At 39.5% G+C, this 18,313-nt stretch overlaps 1 protein-coding gene across 1 annotated transcript in view; it reads left to right on the plus strand.

Moving 5' to 3' along the window:
- Positions 1-294: 294 nt before the first annotated feature.
- astn1 (astrotactin 1) overlaps positions 295-18,313 on the plus strand; it is a 105,207-nt gene continuing 87,188 nt past the window's right edge. The window contains exon 1 of the mRNA XM_067252555.1: positions 295-595. Coding sequence (XP_067108656.1) covers positions 295-595 — 301 coding nt within the window. The remainder of the gene's footprint in view (positions 596-18,313) is intronic.

Below are 18,313 nucleotides of genomic sequence, written 5' to 3' on the forward strand. Positions count from 1 at the left end.
GTTCAAACATTCAGGCTTAATGTGGACAATTCCAATAAAGGGGTCAGTCACTGCGTCGATTCATCTTCCCCGCCATCGCTTTAATGTTGAGCAGCATTAAAATCGTGAAAAAGAATCTTTGACCATTTGACAGATGATTTGGAGATTTGTGCGAAATAAAAAGTGTTATCTTGCGAAACCAACATTCCCGGAAATTGTGCTTTGCCAGCGCATTCTCCCTTGCTGCTATTGCTCGCGCAGCCCGCGCTTGGCGGAGGCAAGCTAGAACAGAGACAGGAGAATACGTGCAAAACCATGGCAATGGCGAGCATGATGGGACTGAGATTGTTCGTCTCTGTCGCATGCATCTTTGCCTTTCATCCGGTACATATTTGGTGCTTAAATGCCGACGAGGACCAGTCCCAAGATATGGAATGCAAAATGAAAAGCGTCACCGTGTCTGCGTTGCCGTTTTTGAGAGAGAACGACCTGAGCATCATGCACAGCCCATCGGCCTCCGAGCCCAAACTGCTGTTCTCCGTCAGAAATGATTTTCCAGGAGAAATTGTTGTCGTTGACGATCTAGAAAACACCGAACTCCCCTTTTTCGTCCTTGGTAAGTTTGGATTCATGCACCACTTGACTCTAACATCGGGTATTTTAGGATTTGGCTATTCATGCTAATCCGCCATGTTTATTTTTTATAGTAGCCTATACCTGATATGAGCTCTTGCGACAGCATGTGTGGATCAACAGCAGGCCTTGCTAACATTCATAATCAATGCCTACTGTGTAAGTAGCCTGCTTGTGAAACGTTATTCAGCAATACTACTGGGTCTATCTCGAATGATTCGGTACAATCACGTTAGGTTTAGTATTGGGCTACTGCCTTTATGAAGTTTAAACTGTCTGTTGTTTCAATGCTTGTACAGTCTTATGTTTTACATTACACATCTTGCAAGCTCCATTGCCTGTGGTTTTACTGAAATACTTTGCACAGTATATTACATATGAATTCGAATTCTACCGTATCACGCTATTCATATGGACTTCACTGTCACAGGTGCAGGAGTTGTTTACATTGTGGACGACTCACTTTTACACAAGTGGCTGTGCCAGCACTACTACTACACACAGCACTACTTTTAACGGAAAACTAATCTGCGTTTAAAGTATGTGTTTGCTATTACTTCAAAGTTTTACGTGTACAGTCAGCCTAAAGGAGCAAGCAGAGCTGTTTTAAACAACCCCGTTTTTACCGTGGCAGGGATGAGCGGATGACAAGTTCAAAACTTCGCTTGGAACTCTGGACGCTGTCCATGGTGCTGATATTACGTAGAGCACTAATTCCCAATGGCTCTTTCAGGAGCGATTTCAGCATGCAGGATACTTTGTGGTCCTTAGTAGAATGGGAGTTTAACAGTATCAGCTTGATTAAATGACATATAGAGCTCTGTCATATTGACTGCCTGAAGTAGTTGGCAGAAATAATAAAGTGACACAAGCTTTTTTGTCTTCTCATGCCTGTGATGTTTAATTCATATTTTGTAGCATCATGTCAGTTTAATGTTACCTAGATATTGTTTACATGCTACTTTCAACAAGAAACAGCATTGTAATTGTTAACAATTGTTGTCTCAGTAAATGTGTAAAACTGTGTAAAACCTAATTTTGTCTCCTACCCTTATGTGCACAGAGTAGCACTGTTAAGAGGCCCACAGTAACCATGCAATGCTTTGCTCAAAACACATGCAGAGAAGGGTTAGAATCGATTTGAATTTCCAGTACTGCAGTACAAATTAGGTTTAGTCATGAAAGTCACTGTATAAGAAGTGTGGGAACACTGAAAAGTGTAATGCTATTGTTAAGAAGTGGTTTTGGAAAATAAGCACATCAGTAGGCATTTAACGGTCAAAATTCCTATATGGTTCTATCAGAATGATAATTTCTTATGTAAGCTACAAATAGGAGACCAAAAAACAAGCTTTGTAAAGCATCTAAAAAGCTACATTGGACTGAGGGTTTATTCATTAAAGATAAAATAAGAACAATATACCGCTTGCATAGCACTTGGCATAATAATTAGCATGATTTTGTGTTTGACATTTCATTTACAAGGTTTCTAACACCAGAGATCAAACTTTTAATGAAAATTCACACCATGGAATTTAACACAATTCTAGATTCCTAACGTAGGTTACTTTCTCACCTCTGAAACGCTCGAGCACCTGCACATTTCTAAACCTTCAGGGTCAAATATGGTGTCTCAGCATGGAATTACTAATAGGCGTGTTAGCGTGTTGAAAGTTTGCTTTGTCAGCAGCCAGTGAAAGCAATCTTTTGAAGATACTTAATGCCAGATGAGAAATTAACCTGCAAAACATATGTGAGTAATTACAGTAAGATATTGCTATGGTTGTGAGTCAGTAGTTTTCTACTTTCCATAGAGTTACAAGAAACTGTGGAGAACCACCTGATGTGTCATCAGAACTATTACCCACTTAATGAAATTCATTTGTTTACATTTGACGCATGCCAATTACCCATGCAATGGGGTGGTGGTTTACTCTGTATTTGTACACTACTCTTAGTACGCTACAAGAAATGACTACCAGATATGCCCACTACCAGAAATGCATGAATTTCAACGTCCAACTTGCTTGTATCACAACACAGTGATAAGAAACCACAGAATAACAGTAAACCTGTAGGGCATGATTATGCAAAAGTACAGATGATACTATCATGCTGAACAAGGACTGTAACTTCTCAGGTGTAACCACATAAAACGATTGTCAAGCAAGCACCCTGGTATCGTCTCTAGACTCCCAGTCCAAAGCTAGATGTTTTAGGGGCAAGGTTTCGCTTACTTAGGACAAAGTTAAAACTTTGTTGTAAGATTATGTTTTATAAATGTAGCCTAGGCTTTCATTTTGCAGTACTCTTGTCTACTCTACGGTAGACAAGTTCATTGAACCCTGCTGTTTCAAGTCCCAATATAAAAGGTTGAAATATTGAGAGCGTGAGTTGAAATAATTATGTTTTTTCCATATTGAATATTTAATTTTAAATGGCATTGACTGTATTTCACCAGTCAGTTGACTCGTGTTTGAGTAATAGAATCAGAAGTGTGTTGACAGAGTTGTACCCAGTGTTAAAGGAACATCCATTAGTCACTTAAAAATGTATACACCTTCCTCCACACAAGCTATCAATACTTCATGTCTTTGTGTTACTAATGTAATGTGAATATGTGTGGCTTTAATGGTTAATTAGCTTAAATGGGCTCCTTTTTTAGTAACGCTTAGTTCAATAGATGCACTCACACACCACCCACCCAGCCACACACACAGACACACACACAAACACACACACAGACACACACACAGACACACATTTACACATTCTGATATGCATTCATAAATCCGATGCAAAGGTATTTGTTTTTCAAGACGAGTCTGAAAAATTTAATTTCTTGACTTTGTCATTATTCAGGTAATCATGACCACCTTTGGGCTTTTCTAAGTGATGTAATATTAAGGCTAAAGTCACATTGAATTGAAGGTTAGTAATTAATAATAACTAGTAAATCTAAATCTAAATGTCCCAGTTCAAATGGGCACTTAATTTCTATATTTGTACTTAATCACATTTTTGTGTTGTGTGAAATATTCTGACAAAATCAGGCAGAGGGTTTTACCTGTTTGGCAGGATTTTCTGCAGAGGAGACGTAGTGAGTGGTTTCCATGACAACGTGCTCAGTGGGTGCCTCAAAGAGAAGGGAAGTTCAAACTCCTCTCTCAGAGCGAGTGAGGGTTACAGCTGCACAGTGGCATACAGGAATGCTTATTTAAAGTCCAATGCAAACAGCGCCATAGGGTTGGAATTTATAGGCCAGTAGTGCTGTGACTGGGGACTGAGTCATTTGTGTCCACTTTACTGTAAAGCAAGAGACTACACCTACAACATTGTTTGATGTTGCACACACTTGTGATATGACATTGATTTAGCTGCATTGTATTGTGCACTATTTGGTTGAGATGTTGTTGCACTATAGTTATTCATGCTGTTAGATCTGTGCACTTCTGATGGCTTAAGTAATACACAGTGTACACTGTTGTAACAGGTTTTTGAAACCTTCAAAGGAATGTTTCTCTTACATGATGTTACAGACAGTGCAGTAGGACATCAGATTGCTTGGTGTGTGTGTGGTTGTGTGTGGTTGTTACAGTGTAAACAGACACAGTGGCAATAAGTTGTGATAAAAATTAACTTCATGAACCCTTGTGTAAACTCTATGCATCATTAATGTGTATTCTAAAATAGGTATATATATATATATCCTAAAATAATACTGCTGTTTAGGATGTTTTTTCTCCAGTTGCAATTTTCTTTTTACTGGGTGAGTGAATCATACTGTATATCTTCATCAGATTTTTGGGATGTATACTGTTGTTTGGTGCATTGAAAAGTATCAGTAATAGCTGTGTGAATAATAAAGCACAAGTTTTTCAGGTATTATTTCCCAAACGCCCATTTGTCACAGGCATCCAGCATTTATACAGTATTCAAGCCATTTGGAATTGGGAGTATTCTGTGTGCAGTTGTTCATAATGTTCTTTGGTGTCTCTCTTTTTTATTAGCTGATATAATATCTCTCCAACTGTACGACAGGCCTGCTGCTTCCTCGTTTGGGTCTTGGGTTAGAGAAGATCAACAGAGGGCAAGGGGACAAGCTGAAATCTATATGCAGACTCATGTGTACCACTGGGAGTAGACTCTGGACAACTAAACACAGCGAAGATGGCCTGGAATACTTTGACTTCCTCAGAGAGAGAGTTGGGCATTTGCGTAATTTATGGCACTCCACGTACTGTTGCCTTCAGAGGGTTCTTAAGGCAAATAAAAAAAAAGATTGAGATGCAGTGCCGTTCAAATATATATATTTTTTTTAGTTCAACAGAATTTGATCAGATCCAGCTGGCTAGAAGTTTCAACAGCAGGATTCTACTTTTTCCTATTTCATCTCAGACATCTTTATTACATCACATTTAGTTCAATCTCTCAATTCTCGGCAGTGAGACCCTGTCCAGAAGTAGCTGTCTGATCTCCCAGCTGCCCAGGAAAAATGTTGGGAGCAGAGTTGGTTTGGTAAAATACCTGGTGTTAAAGTAGTCCACTATGATGATTGTCACTGAGACAGTATGTTGCCTGGTCTAGTAGTTTAGATACATAGACTTTCAAAGTAGGAGACTTGGTTAGATCTGGTTCCAGTTCCAATAAATATTATACAAATATATACAGTATCTGCTGTTATTCATTCTGTATGTTCCTTGGCATAGTTTAAATGAAGTATTGAATAAAGTAATTACTTTATTTTCCCACTATGACAATCATGCATGACAACCTTCTTAGCAATATACTTTGTGAATGTCTTCTATTTCACATGCAGTCTACCGAGTAATGAGATTAAAGGCTGGATTTTCTGAAGGACAAAAGTGTACTTAACATTTAGGTATGAAAAGGTTTGGATGTCCACGTACATTTTAATGGTGAACTGGTTGATTTCAGCCACTATCAGTGAAACTCCACAGTTGTGCCATTCTCAATAGGCAACAGGGAAGAGATCCACTTAATCGACCCCAGGAGCTGAACAAACTGTACATAAAAGTAAATAGATGTGAGGAAACTTTGGAACTTGGATAGTAAAACTTTTGAGTGACAACCCCGGCATGACTTGACCCATGGCAGTGGCTCTCCTTTATAGTAGTAGGTAGGGAAGGAGAAACATGGAGTCCATCTATCTTCCCTTCCAATGGATCACTCATTTCAGGCTTCTCTCTGCCTGGAAGCTGATCCTGCACACTCTCCAAAGGACACAGGTTTATCTTTTTTCAGACTGCGACTTTTTCCATTTCCATCCACTTAAGCTACTTCGAGGCCTGACAAAAGAAATGTTCTGTATAGAATTCACTTTTTTTTCTTCTTCTGCTGAGCACAGGTTCTCAAGGAGAGCCAGTTTCTAATGAGATGACACTGCCAGGGCACTTGTCTGACCGTGTCAAACCAGGATGCAGAAGGTGTGAATTATTGGACAGTTCCACTGCTGCACACCAGGGTTGTGTCTGTGACTGGGTGCTGAATGTAGAACATGTCAGCTATTGTCGTGGAGGTGTTGGTAAAATATTAACGTGATGATGGATTTTGAATTTGTGCCTGAGATGAACCATGTGGTGAGCTGGTTATGCTGTGGTGTTTCTGGACATGTTAGCTATATGTGGGTCAGATGGTGGGGGGTCAGATGGCTGAGCGGTTAGGGAATCAGAAGGTTGCCGGTTCGATTCCGGAATGACGTTGTATCCTTGGGCAAGGCACTTCACCCTACTTGCCTCGGGGGGACTGTCCCTGTACTTACTGTAAGTCGCTCTGGATAAGAGCGTCTGCTAAATGACAGGGGGAGGGGGGGGCGGTGGGGGACAACGACCATGTAGAGACAGAAATGACATGCCGTCGTGTAAATAAGATAAGGCCATTTAGTTTGTTTAATAAAAGAGCAAGCTGTAGACCTGTTTTATAGGAACGGTAACCTTAAATGACTTATTTTATCTGGCGCTATATATATATAAAACAAATAATATATATATATGGCTGCTGTAGACTATATAGAACCATATGGAAAATTGCACAATGTTGCATTTGGTTGATTTAGGGGAAGAAAAATATGTCTAATGTTGCCTAATGAGGAATGTGAACATGTATTTCTTTAGATAGCATAGTTTGAAAGGCTTAAGAATATTGCGGTATACATTCACTCATCCATATTTAAGACATATATCGAGTTGTAGGCAACCTCCAGTGGTTTGCTTCTCGATTGTGGTGCCACATTTATGTCCCGACTTTAACTCTGGTGTAACCTTTCCTAAAGAACAGTGCTTGCTATTCACCTAGTATGATTCAGACCTCTTGAACTTGGTGCCGAGTGCCTAATGCAGCGAATGTGTCACCTTCAGACTCTCTCATTTGGAATGACATCTGACTCCAAGGGGAGTAACGCTTCAAGTTATGTGAAAGAGCTTGCAATTTACATCAGCCTGTAGGCTAATTAGTGATAAAAGTATTTCAATTGAGTCATCGTTTTATATACTTGCCTTCATAATTGCCTGCAGTGCTTTGGGTTATCAGGCTGTTGTTATTACATTGGTCTAATATAAGATTGTTTAATCTAACCCTAAGCTAAACAATAGACAGTTTGTGTGTGGGTTGAGACTGTGATAGCATAACCTATAGCATGTTACGTGCTGATTTGTGGAACAGCCATTTAAACATGTCTGTGCATTTATAATGCTGTGGCAGCAGATTGATCAATGGACTTGTAAGACATGGGTAGAACATATTAAGCTCAATTGACACTATTCACCAGAGACCGTAAATGCCTGTTGCGTCAGCTGTTGTCACCCATGTGTGGGATGTTTTGATAATGCAATATCATGGGGAATCTCTCCATTAATAAATCCGCAGTTAATGTTTACAATAGGGATGAAAGTTTATGAACGTTATCTTATTGTGTTGCTTGAAAGGAAATGCTTACTCCCTAGGTCTATTGCAGTCCATCTTCTTACCTTCCTAATATGCATTTTACATTGACATAACCTTGTCTATGTTTTGGTTGTATTTTATTGATTTGTATATTTCTCCCCTAGAGCACCTCGTTATATGCAGAGAATTCCATATTTTGCAAGAGTGTCATGTACTATCTACAGAACAGTCTCTACATACACCCCTAACACTAATGGCAACCTTAATATCATTGTTAAAGATGTATTAGCCCAGTTTAATTCAGCATAGTTGAGTTTTCTTCTCAGATTCTGCCATCATTATTTTTGTTAGATTTACAAACACTATTCTGATGTGCCATATGTATTGACAGATGTTATCATCTTGCCCCAGAGGAGGAAGATGGATGACCTGTCTCCTTAGCTGAAGCAGAGAAATTGTTTTTTCACATTCACAGCATTTGCATTCTCCCCTATGCTTCTTTCATTTCAGCTTCATGCTCTATTACAATGCTGCAGACGCAGTGATGCTCAGACAGATTCTTCTTTTTTTGTTTAGTTTTTAAATACAGGCATGGCCGCGGGAACTAGGGGTGCTGCATCACCCCTGACAGCACGAGAATTTAAAATGATATGACTTGAAAATCCACCACTGCGGCGACTGCCCATTGGAAGCACCGGGTGAAGAATAACGGTGGGGCTGAAAAATTAAGAGACAAAAAGACATCACCTTCACTGGACAAAGTTTTACCAATTAAAAAACGGCTATGTTTATTTTACATAAAGCTCAAAAAAAGATTTTTCGCTCAACTAAAGGACAAAAAAGATGACTCGCGCGCTACGCGCGCTCGCGTTGAGTATCAAACTCACGAACTACCATCACATCAAACACAGACTGTGCATGCATTAGCAGGGCCGCTGTGGTGGCTTATACAGGGACCAGTTCTGGTGGGCCGGTCTGGATAAAAATCCAGGGCCTATTTTTACTCCCAGTCCGTCCCTGCTGCCCCGCAACATTAAGCCACCCCCCAGCACCCCCCTGATAAAATATGTTCCCGCGGTTATGAATACAGGCTGTTGAACTCTTGTGGTTAGCATATACTGAAGGTTCTGCGCTGTAAATCAGCAATCCCTCTGAGGGACAACTGACTTGGTATAGTTTATAATGAAGACGAAAACAATAGCCTCCAATGTCAACTCCTATTAAAACCAAATTAGAGAGAAAATAATCTGCAAAAATATAGCTAAGGACTCTTTATGTAACTATTCACAAAATCTAATTCAAGAGAAGAGCTGTCCTCTGGCAAGACGTTTTTTTTTATCCTCAACGACTCAGTGTTTTACCACATTACATCTATGATTCAATAAATGCATCTCTGATGCTTTAAAACACATAATCAGTGACTAAACATCTCCAAATCCTTACCCCACTATTGCAGGAGACAGTACCTCTATTTTTTAAAGGGACTTTACATTTTACACTTCATCTAATTTCCCTAAATTAATTCACCTACATTCAACAGCCCATATTAAGCTCCCAAGAACTGCTATACTTAATTACTTTAGAAATGCTAACAGAAGAACTTAACATGCAATCAGGAGGCTATTAAGTAGATGAAGGTAATCCTGCAGGAATTAAGTAAAAATAGAAAGTGATGAACCGAGGTGGTTGCAGGGGAAGACTGAAAATAATCAGCCGATATATCAGCCAAAGCTGATATACTGGAACAAAAACTCACATCTTGTGTTTGTGGGACAACTTGATGCTGGCTTGCCTTTAGAAAACAATACATGCGTTATGTGAAAGCACATCCATTTTTGGGTTTTGCGAATCCTATTAATATAGAATATAAGATCCTTACTCCCATCCAAACGTTTATCTTTTGCCATTGAATCTGATAGTAATAGGCCTAAGTCAATCGTATATTGAGTGTTTCGTAAGTTCGTTTTTTGACAAGTTGTCTATATGCTCATTTATTTGGTGTTCATCAATTGCTGAAGAGCAGCTAGACTTGCATCATTTTTACTGTTGTAATTCGAATTGAACGGTAGCAGTGGAAATGGAACAAATGGAATTTTTATATGTACAATATGACAAATATGGGACATAATTCTGACTGATGTCCAAATTTGCAGCGTCTTGCCTGTCACATTGAAACATGCATTGTCACTCAGGAGAAGTAATAGGGTGTCTTGATAATCATAATCTGTGACAAGTGTCTAAGTTTGCCCTGCAGTAGGAAATAAGAATGTATTGAGGAAAAGTAACACAATAGAGAATGTAAATCTCATCAATTTGTTATGCATCGCCCAGCTAGCAGGGAAAACAGATGAAAAATCTGATTGATCAAAACGGTCTACTTGTTTTTCACTGAACTGTATGTGTTTTCTTTGCAAAACTGTAAGGTTGTATACTTACAGTACATCACAAATCTTCTATTTAGTTACGTCCTGCTTTTTTGGCCCACTGACATAGCTAATTACTTTATCTCCGTGGCTTAAAATATGTGTCTGTCAAAGGGAGGAACATTTTTGACATAAGTTGACACTTTTCAAGACCAGTAAATAGAAAGTTCATAGCTCTATTAAATTAGCACTTGTATCTCAGAGCTGTCACTTTCTGTGGTAAATTAGCAAAACAAAAATATATTTGAGAAGCCGAGACAGCCTACTATTGAAATCGTTTTTTTGATGGGTTAAAGTAAAAGCTGGGGGGTTCAAACTGCCTTTGCAATAATGTAACCTAACCCTAAACCTAGTTGACGCAACCTACATTTGTCATAACATGGAATTTCAACAGTACTGCATCAGACGAGTACACTTTAATGTACATTTTAGTGTTATCAACACATATTATAAAGATGCTTGTCTTAAAGTACTCATTTGAATTCAAAGGCTGTAATGCTATTCAAGTCCATGCTTTTATGGCCATCAACAAAAATCAATTTGTCATGAGGATGCATGAATACATGGTTACCTGGTAGCTCTTAGACTGTCATCACAAAATGTCAGTTCCAGTTCAATAACGAAATTAACTGAACTTTTGTTGTTCATGTCACAATTACCTCATTAGTATCACAGTCAGTGAGTGTGCTGTTTACAATAATGACTACAGTAGTATGGTATCATCAGCCATACTTCAATTAGCATTGCAGATGTAACTTAATTGAACCTGCATTCACACTGTGCAAGAACAACACGAGGTGCATGCAATTACTATACCTTTGAGATACCCCTGTTTACTCAAACATGCTTCATTTTGAGTTTAACTCTGAAGGGTAAATCGGAGTATAACTTGTCAGTCGTGATTCAGGGAAGACATCTCTCCCTAGCTGGCCTGGAGCTCTGCTGTATAAACAATGCATGAGAACATGTGGAGATCCTGGTCTCCAAACAGCAGGGGCTTCTTCTCCTTTTTACATACCGCAGAGCCTTTATGATATGCTAATTGGATGTGAGGTGAATGGAATGCAATTCATTACTCTGGAGTTCCAGAGCTTAGACGGAATAGGATTTTATGGGGGGGAACAGTCGGGTGCTTCAGAATGTTTGTACCTCTCAATATACTCCAGACATTTTAAGGAGTAGCTTGCTTGAACTCTAGAGCTTTGACTCAAAAAAACAACAAGGTTTCCAGTACGTATATTACACTGTGTTCAGCTTTTCTGACATATTGATTGTGTTGCCCAGAATAACCATTTCAAAGGGCATTTTAGATCCTGTCTGCACCTTGATAATTCATTGTCAGACTGTTCTACAGTACATCCCTTGTTTGCGCTTAATCAAAGTCCCAAGGTTTGTGAAAACCTTAACTGTTGTAGGTATCAAGGTTTTGCCCTCAATGTGCATGGGAGTCCTGGTGATTTGCCAATGCATGCATTAGCATGCGATAATAAATACAACCTCTGAACTTTGAGTGTATTTGCTCTGGTCATGATTAACATTCACCTTCACCCTATGGGCATGGCTAGCTTCCTGCATATATGTACATGACATTTAGTTCAAAGGTGTATAAGTGTCAGGATTTAATTAACCACAGCAATGCCCATGTAAAAAAAAGTATGGGTTAGGGACATTTGCTGATGATTCAAAAAAGATTAATTGCATTTTCTATAAAGCTTATAGGACAACCTACAGTATGAACAAAAGTGTCCTTTTTGCTAAGTACATATGAAGCACACCTTGCAGCACAGTAGCTCATTGTTCATGGGTGGAAAGTTTATACTTTTTCTAAGACATTAGTCGTTGTGATTTCTTCCCAGTATTTCATCAGCGCTTTGCAATAACTGACACACAAGAAAAGCCTTCACATTAAGTTGACAGCCAAGTATTCCATGGAGATTCATTTATCTGACAACAGCTGTAGTATTTGCATAATTCATTGCTAGATTGTTTGGTAGATAGATCAGGGTAATCATTGGTTACAACCAAACTGATCTATCTACGTACTATGAAATACATTTGCATAATGATCTATATATGGGTAAACAAAATGGTATCCTTTTGTCATGGTGATAGCTCTCCGCTACAATGCTTTTCAGGTCTAGAGAGGCATAGGTTTCAGGTTTTGTTTCTGAACCCAGAGTTACATTTACATTTATGCATTTAGCAGACGCTTTTATCCAAAGCGACTTCCAAGAGAGAGCTTAACATTTACATTTACATTTAGTCATTTAGCAGACGCTCTTATCCAGAGCGACTTACAGTAAATACAGGGACATTCCCCCCGAGGCAAGTAGGGTGAAGTGCCTTGCCCAAGGACACAACGTCAGTTGGCATGACCGGGAATCGAACTGGCAAGCTTCGGATTACTAGCCCGACTCCCTCACCGCTCAGCCACCTAACAAAAGAGCATAGGTCACTGATCATTTACAACAGTAAAATATTTCACAGCGAGTACAAGAATTAAAAACCGTTACAACTAACCAACAAGAGCAACAAGTCTCTCAATACGAGTCATTGTGATCCTGGAGGAAACTAACTATCTGTAAACACAGTGAAATACAATGTATAATAGCTTGTGATTAGTATGGTACCACTGAAGGATATTGCCCTCTTAATGTGTAAGTGACTAGGATCATCCCCCCCAAAAAAAAAAAATCAAAATTTGCATATATTTTAAGCTGGTTGTCTCGATGACTGGCTGACTTGGACTCAGTGGGTGGCAGCTCAATATAACACATTACCGTAGCGACCACCTACTGTGAACTCTTTGTCAATTGCCATGCTTTTGGCCAGCAACAGTCAGGGGAATCCTAAGCAGACTTGAAACAAGCTTGTAGCCAACTTAATGCGGAAAGGGCTTTTTATACATTACCCTCATCTAATACCGGATAGTAGGGCAACATAAACAATGTGACCATATTATGGATGACCAATGGTAGGGTAGCATGTAACAACAAAAGCACAGCAGTTCACAAGAAATGGGAAAGTAGTTGATAGTATGATGACAAAAATAGGTTTCATCGTGCAATTTCTACAGCTGCCAGACATTGAATCAGACCTGACTCTGTCCTTTTACAGGCCATTTTGTGAATTTTGGGCACTTTTCCATTTACCCGTCTGTCAGTAGTTTTTTCTTCCATTCTGACTTCCCATAGACCTTAATCTGAGATCTGAGATCACCACTTATAACTACCTGTCAGAGAGAGACAAAGATCTGCCCTAGCCAGGGAGCTGAGCCGTTATTGAAAATTGCCTTAGTTCTTGAAATCTCAGAGAGGACGTGATGAACTAGCACATGTGCCTTCATGCAGAGAGGGATCTAAGGGGGTTGAAGACTTACAGCAACTTCTCAAATGTAGGCATTTTCTATAAAAGAATTACAGCATACAGTATCACCACTTTTATAAATACATGCTCTCATTGATTGCCAGAAACTGAACTCTTATGGGGAATAATCTAAATTCCAGGCCTCAGGTCACCTGGGTAGCTGTCACCTGTCGTTTCACTCCATGGGATTCCTTTTGTCTTGTAAAACCTCCAATTTATCCTCAAATCTTGCTTTGTCCTCTGTTATCCTCAGAACTCATGGTAGTTTACTGGTGCGAATAGAATCCAGGGAACTAGTGGTGGATTCAGGTGGTAATCAGATCCCTGCAAACAAAATGAATTATTGTTACATGGCTGCTTTTTAGATTACCTGACAAAAACATCCTATTTTACCAGTAAATTCATCACATCCTCTGAGATTTCCAGAATTAATGCAATTTTCAATAAAGCTTCCAGGCTATGGCAGATCTTTGTCTCTTTTTTTTTTGCCTGGAGTTGAAAGGACTGTCCTCAGATTAGGTTCTGCTGGTGTGATCTATGAACCGATTCAGCTCACAGTCAGGGGAGAACGGCAAACTGACTCTACCAGCATACACCCTATGGAGGCACTGGCTGATGATGAGTTCATTGTTGTGCCGTCTGCGTGGCCCTGATAAGCCTGGGCGACAGACCAAGTCCGCCACAGAAGTTCTGTAAACTGGTTATGCCTGGTCAAACAGTTGCTCTCTGACACATTGTCGTCTGAGGGTCACTTTCTGCCTCGATTACAGCCTGATTAAATGTCATGTTGACAGTCATGATGGAGTTGAGGTACTAACTGTGCAAGGATCCATATTGTACATCACTGATTTTGTCTTAGCTCTCTGTAATGTAGGTTTAGCATGTCTAAGTGTTATACTGGGTTTCTGTGTCCATGACAGTATAGTACTATAATCCTATAATATATCCTGTTCCTTGCTTGAAGTCACTGCCCAGGATGAATAAATATCAAATGAACAGTGTTTTTAACTCACCACTGGTAAATATTGAATATTCTATTGTGAATTGAATTTTTAGTTTGAATTTGATTGTATTGTGAAAATGATCATGTATATTTAGGATGAGAACTATGCTAGGCCTTCTCTGTCACAGTCCAATCAAATTGGGCATGATATAGTAGTCATGATATCTTGATTTGATTGGATGTTTGAAGAGCATGGTATGGTATTACATATATTGTTAAGTGTTCAGGTAGTCTACATGCTAAAAGGTATACCATATTTGTTTTTTATTGTCTTTCAGTGACCTCCTCGGAGGTCATATTATTATTATTATAGCCTCTGCACTGGATTAGGAAAAGAGTATTGCTTTTCTGATGCAAAACTGACTGTGTATAATAGTGCGGCAAAGCGCAGAATTTAAATTGAGATTTGGATCAGAATGATGGTATTCGTCTTCTAATGTTGCATTGTCTATTTGATCAAATTGTGTGGCTCATAAAAAGGATGATAGTTCAGGTGCCTTTTATGTCAAATGAGCGATCCTGTTTTCTCTTGAGTGCATGTTCAGTATTATATTATGTACTCTGGGTCTTAAAAACTAGGCCTAACAGTTGACAGAGCATATTTGTATAGTTTTCCCCACTATGGAAACTCTTGGAAGTGCTTGGCAGCCAAAATATAATGCCAATGTGAAACACAAAGCAATCCTCCCTTGAAAGGACATTCTGAATTACTGAAGGTGACTAAGATCCAGAATATTCTCTCACCGTTTTTTTTCTTCTTTTCCCATTGCAACTTTGAAAGTAAAGAAATTGTGCGCTATTAAAATTTAAATTAAATTCCTCCACGATGAGCTTGGGTAGGTTTATGCGTCTGCTATAGAGTACAGCTCACAGCATTAGTTGTTATTCATTCCAGAGCATACAATGTGTTATGTATTTGTTCTGCTCATTGCACTCAGTTTGTCATCTCAGTGGAGGTTGACATCCATTTGAATGAAGTTGGAATTAAGATGAGACAGCTCCATTGTGAAATGTGATTTTGTATGTGAGGCCACCCTGTTTATCGTTGACCGAGGTGATGTTCCAGAGTTCATGCATCCGGATGATCTCATCATCTTATTCACAAGCACACTCTGTTATGCCAAAGACTGACGAAACAGCATCCAAGTTTGCTTTCTCTTTTACGTCAGGAAATAAATCTACTCTGTGGGTGAGATAGAAAGGAGTAGGAGCCCAACAACCCATTGAATAACTCCTCCCCCCTCCTTTTCATAGTCATGTCAGACTCCGGCTGAATCATGAATCAAGTGTCCGGATCGTGTTCAAACTGTCCACCAAGCCATGCATTTTACATTAGACCCTGGTTCGACTGTGATCTCCCGACCTTGGAGTTGGCCATTTGCCTGTCCTCTAAGCTGTATTCCATGCCTAATCATCAAACATGAAATATTAAACATGGCTTTAAAACTCAAACACATTACCATTAGCCAGTGATCCTGTTTAACATGTGCAGTGTTGGATAGCTTGTTTGAATGAGACTGACTTTGATTGATTGCTCGGTTTCCTATTTCTATTCATGTAGATAATTGGCATGGTCAAAAGACACACCTTGAAACGAGCGGGTGGGTGCCTTTGTATGTATGCATGCGCTCCCTTTTGAGCTAAATGTTTGTTTTGGTTCACGATTTATCAAGATATTCTGTCTTTTTTCAATGCACATTCTGCCCAGGGGATTCACTTGTTGAAAACACTAGTCATTCAGCTACAGAAAAATACTTTCACTTTCATTGTCTTACATCTATCAGCTTGGTTTACTCCATAGGTTTACTGTGATCTGCTTATAAGACTTTCCTGCTTGATCATCAAATGATCACAGCTATCAAAGATCTAGGAAAGCTGTACTGTATGTTGTGGGCCATCTGTGATGTGTACGTGAAAGAAACTTGTTTCACACAGCATGCATACAACGTACAACACACATTGAACGACTTTGACAGATCAGAGATTTCAAGAAGAGGAGCGAGGACTCTTAACATTTTTACATGTGTGGTTGCACGGTTTCTGATTTCCAGTTTAATATCTTCCTACTTGCCAACATGGGAGTTTATAAAAAAAATATATTTCTTGCGCCAGAAGCCAAGAATTTATTTCAGTCCTCTCTTGCTGGTGTACCCGGGAGCTATGAAAGTAGAAGGGAAGCTACCGACTCTGCAGGAGGATGTGAGTGGAATAGCATTGGCCTCTCCAGCAGTCCACTGCTGTTTAAACAGTACAAACACAGGCTCTCTCCATACGGCACCCTTCCTGCTGGGAAGCAAGCCTTTCTAAAACACAGCGCCAAACTGGAGATCTCCCCTAGCCTTAGCTGTCTTATCGCTTGTGTTTGCCAGTGATCATTTCTGTAATACTTTTCTGTCTATAAAACGAGGTTCTAACGTGGCTATATGCAGCTGCACCATGTAAACAAAACTTGCAGGCCATCAAACAGTACTGCTTTTAGTTTTGACCTGAAGAATATAGCTTTTTGTAAAACCGTGGTTACATTTAGCTAAATTAAGAAGCTTTTTAGCTATCTTATATTGCCATGGATCAAGATGATCCAAATCAAGATGTGATTTGAAGGCTGTATTGCTGAACTATGCCGCCTAGTTTGAAAGTAACTAGGAACTTGAGAAAGGTTCAATCTGAGAGGGGTGAAAAGTGTGGGTGAAGCAGAGAGGCAGAATGTTCCCAGAGAGGGAACATGCTTTACGGGATTTAAGTTACCGCTACTTCAATCAATATGGTCCTACAATGAAACATTGAGAGTACAATCTCAATTTATTTTTACGTCAGACACCATAGTACAGAAACCAAAAATTAGCTTATTCTGACAAGAGTGGACAAGCCCTGCATATTTTGGTTTTGGTGTGTGTGGAGACAGTCTTTATATATAAAAGAAATGGTATTAGCATATAAAGCACTGTGATTATGTAAGTTTATGAAAACACATGTAGGCCCAAAACGGTTAGAGCAGTCACCTGATTCATCCCCCATCAAAAGCGCAAAGTATACCTATCACATAACTGGAGCATATCGACACTGCCACAAACCTGGCACAGTGGCTTAACAAATCCTTCAGTGCTGGAATGCCCTCCCAAATGCATAGTTGCAGTTAGAGGACATCCAAAAGGATAACCTTCATGGTTTTCACATCAGAATAATGTTTCTGAGGTTTTTTTTTTGCCTTCAGGCTGACATCTCAAAGATTTGTGTGTTCACTTAATAGTCATTTATTATTTCTGAGTTGGTGGAACTGAAGAGCAACTGCTCCTGTTTAACTGTCAATCTCCATGCCCTCTAGTGACCAAGCATATTATTATTATTATAGCCTCTGCACCGGATTAGGAACAGAGTATTGCTTTTCTGATGCAAAACTGACTGTGTATAATAGTGCGGCAAAGCGCGGAATTGAAATTGAGATTTGGATCAGACTGATGGTATTTGTCTTATAATGTGGCCTCGTCTATTTGATCAAACTGTGTGGCTCATGGAATCATGAAGCTGATGGATCATCATCCAAAGATGTGTTTAAGAAAGATGCAATGTTATTTCTCTCTGAAACACTAATAACAACTAAAGTGGGGGGCTTCAGTGCGTCTGCACGAGCCCTGGGAGGAGGTATACTAATAGTGTGCTGTAATCAAATTACTTTGATCCATTTTGGTGCTGGTTGGTGGGCCTTTGCAGGGAGGCGATGGGGCTCATTAATAAAGCTCTCATGCTGAACCAGACCCCAGGGAGAGCGCCGTAAAAAGTGCCCTGTCACATTTGTCAGATCATTTGCATTTAGGTTAAAGCTAGGCCCCTTAATCTTATTTACTGGTCCCACTCCACTGCAGCACAGTGGCATCAGTTTGTGTCTGATAAAACTCTGGTATACTCATTCAATTAAAAGAATTTGCACTGAGATTACAATTAAGACATAGTAGCTACCGTCACGCACGCACACAGGTAATGTTAATGGTAAAACGTTAGGTTGATAGTG

This window comes from Osmerus mordax, chromosome 16, assembly GCF_038355195.1.
Source record: "Osmerus mordax isolate fOsmMor3 chromosome 16, fOsmMor3.pri, whole genome shotgun sequence".
NCBI classification, from domain to species: Eukaryota; Metazoa; Chordata; class Actinopteri; order Osmeriformes; family Osmeridae; genus Osmerus; species Osmerus mordax.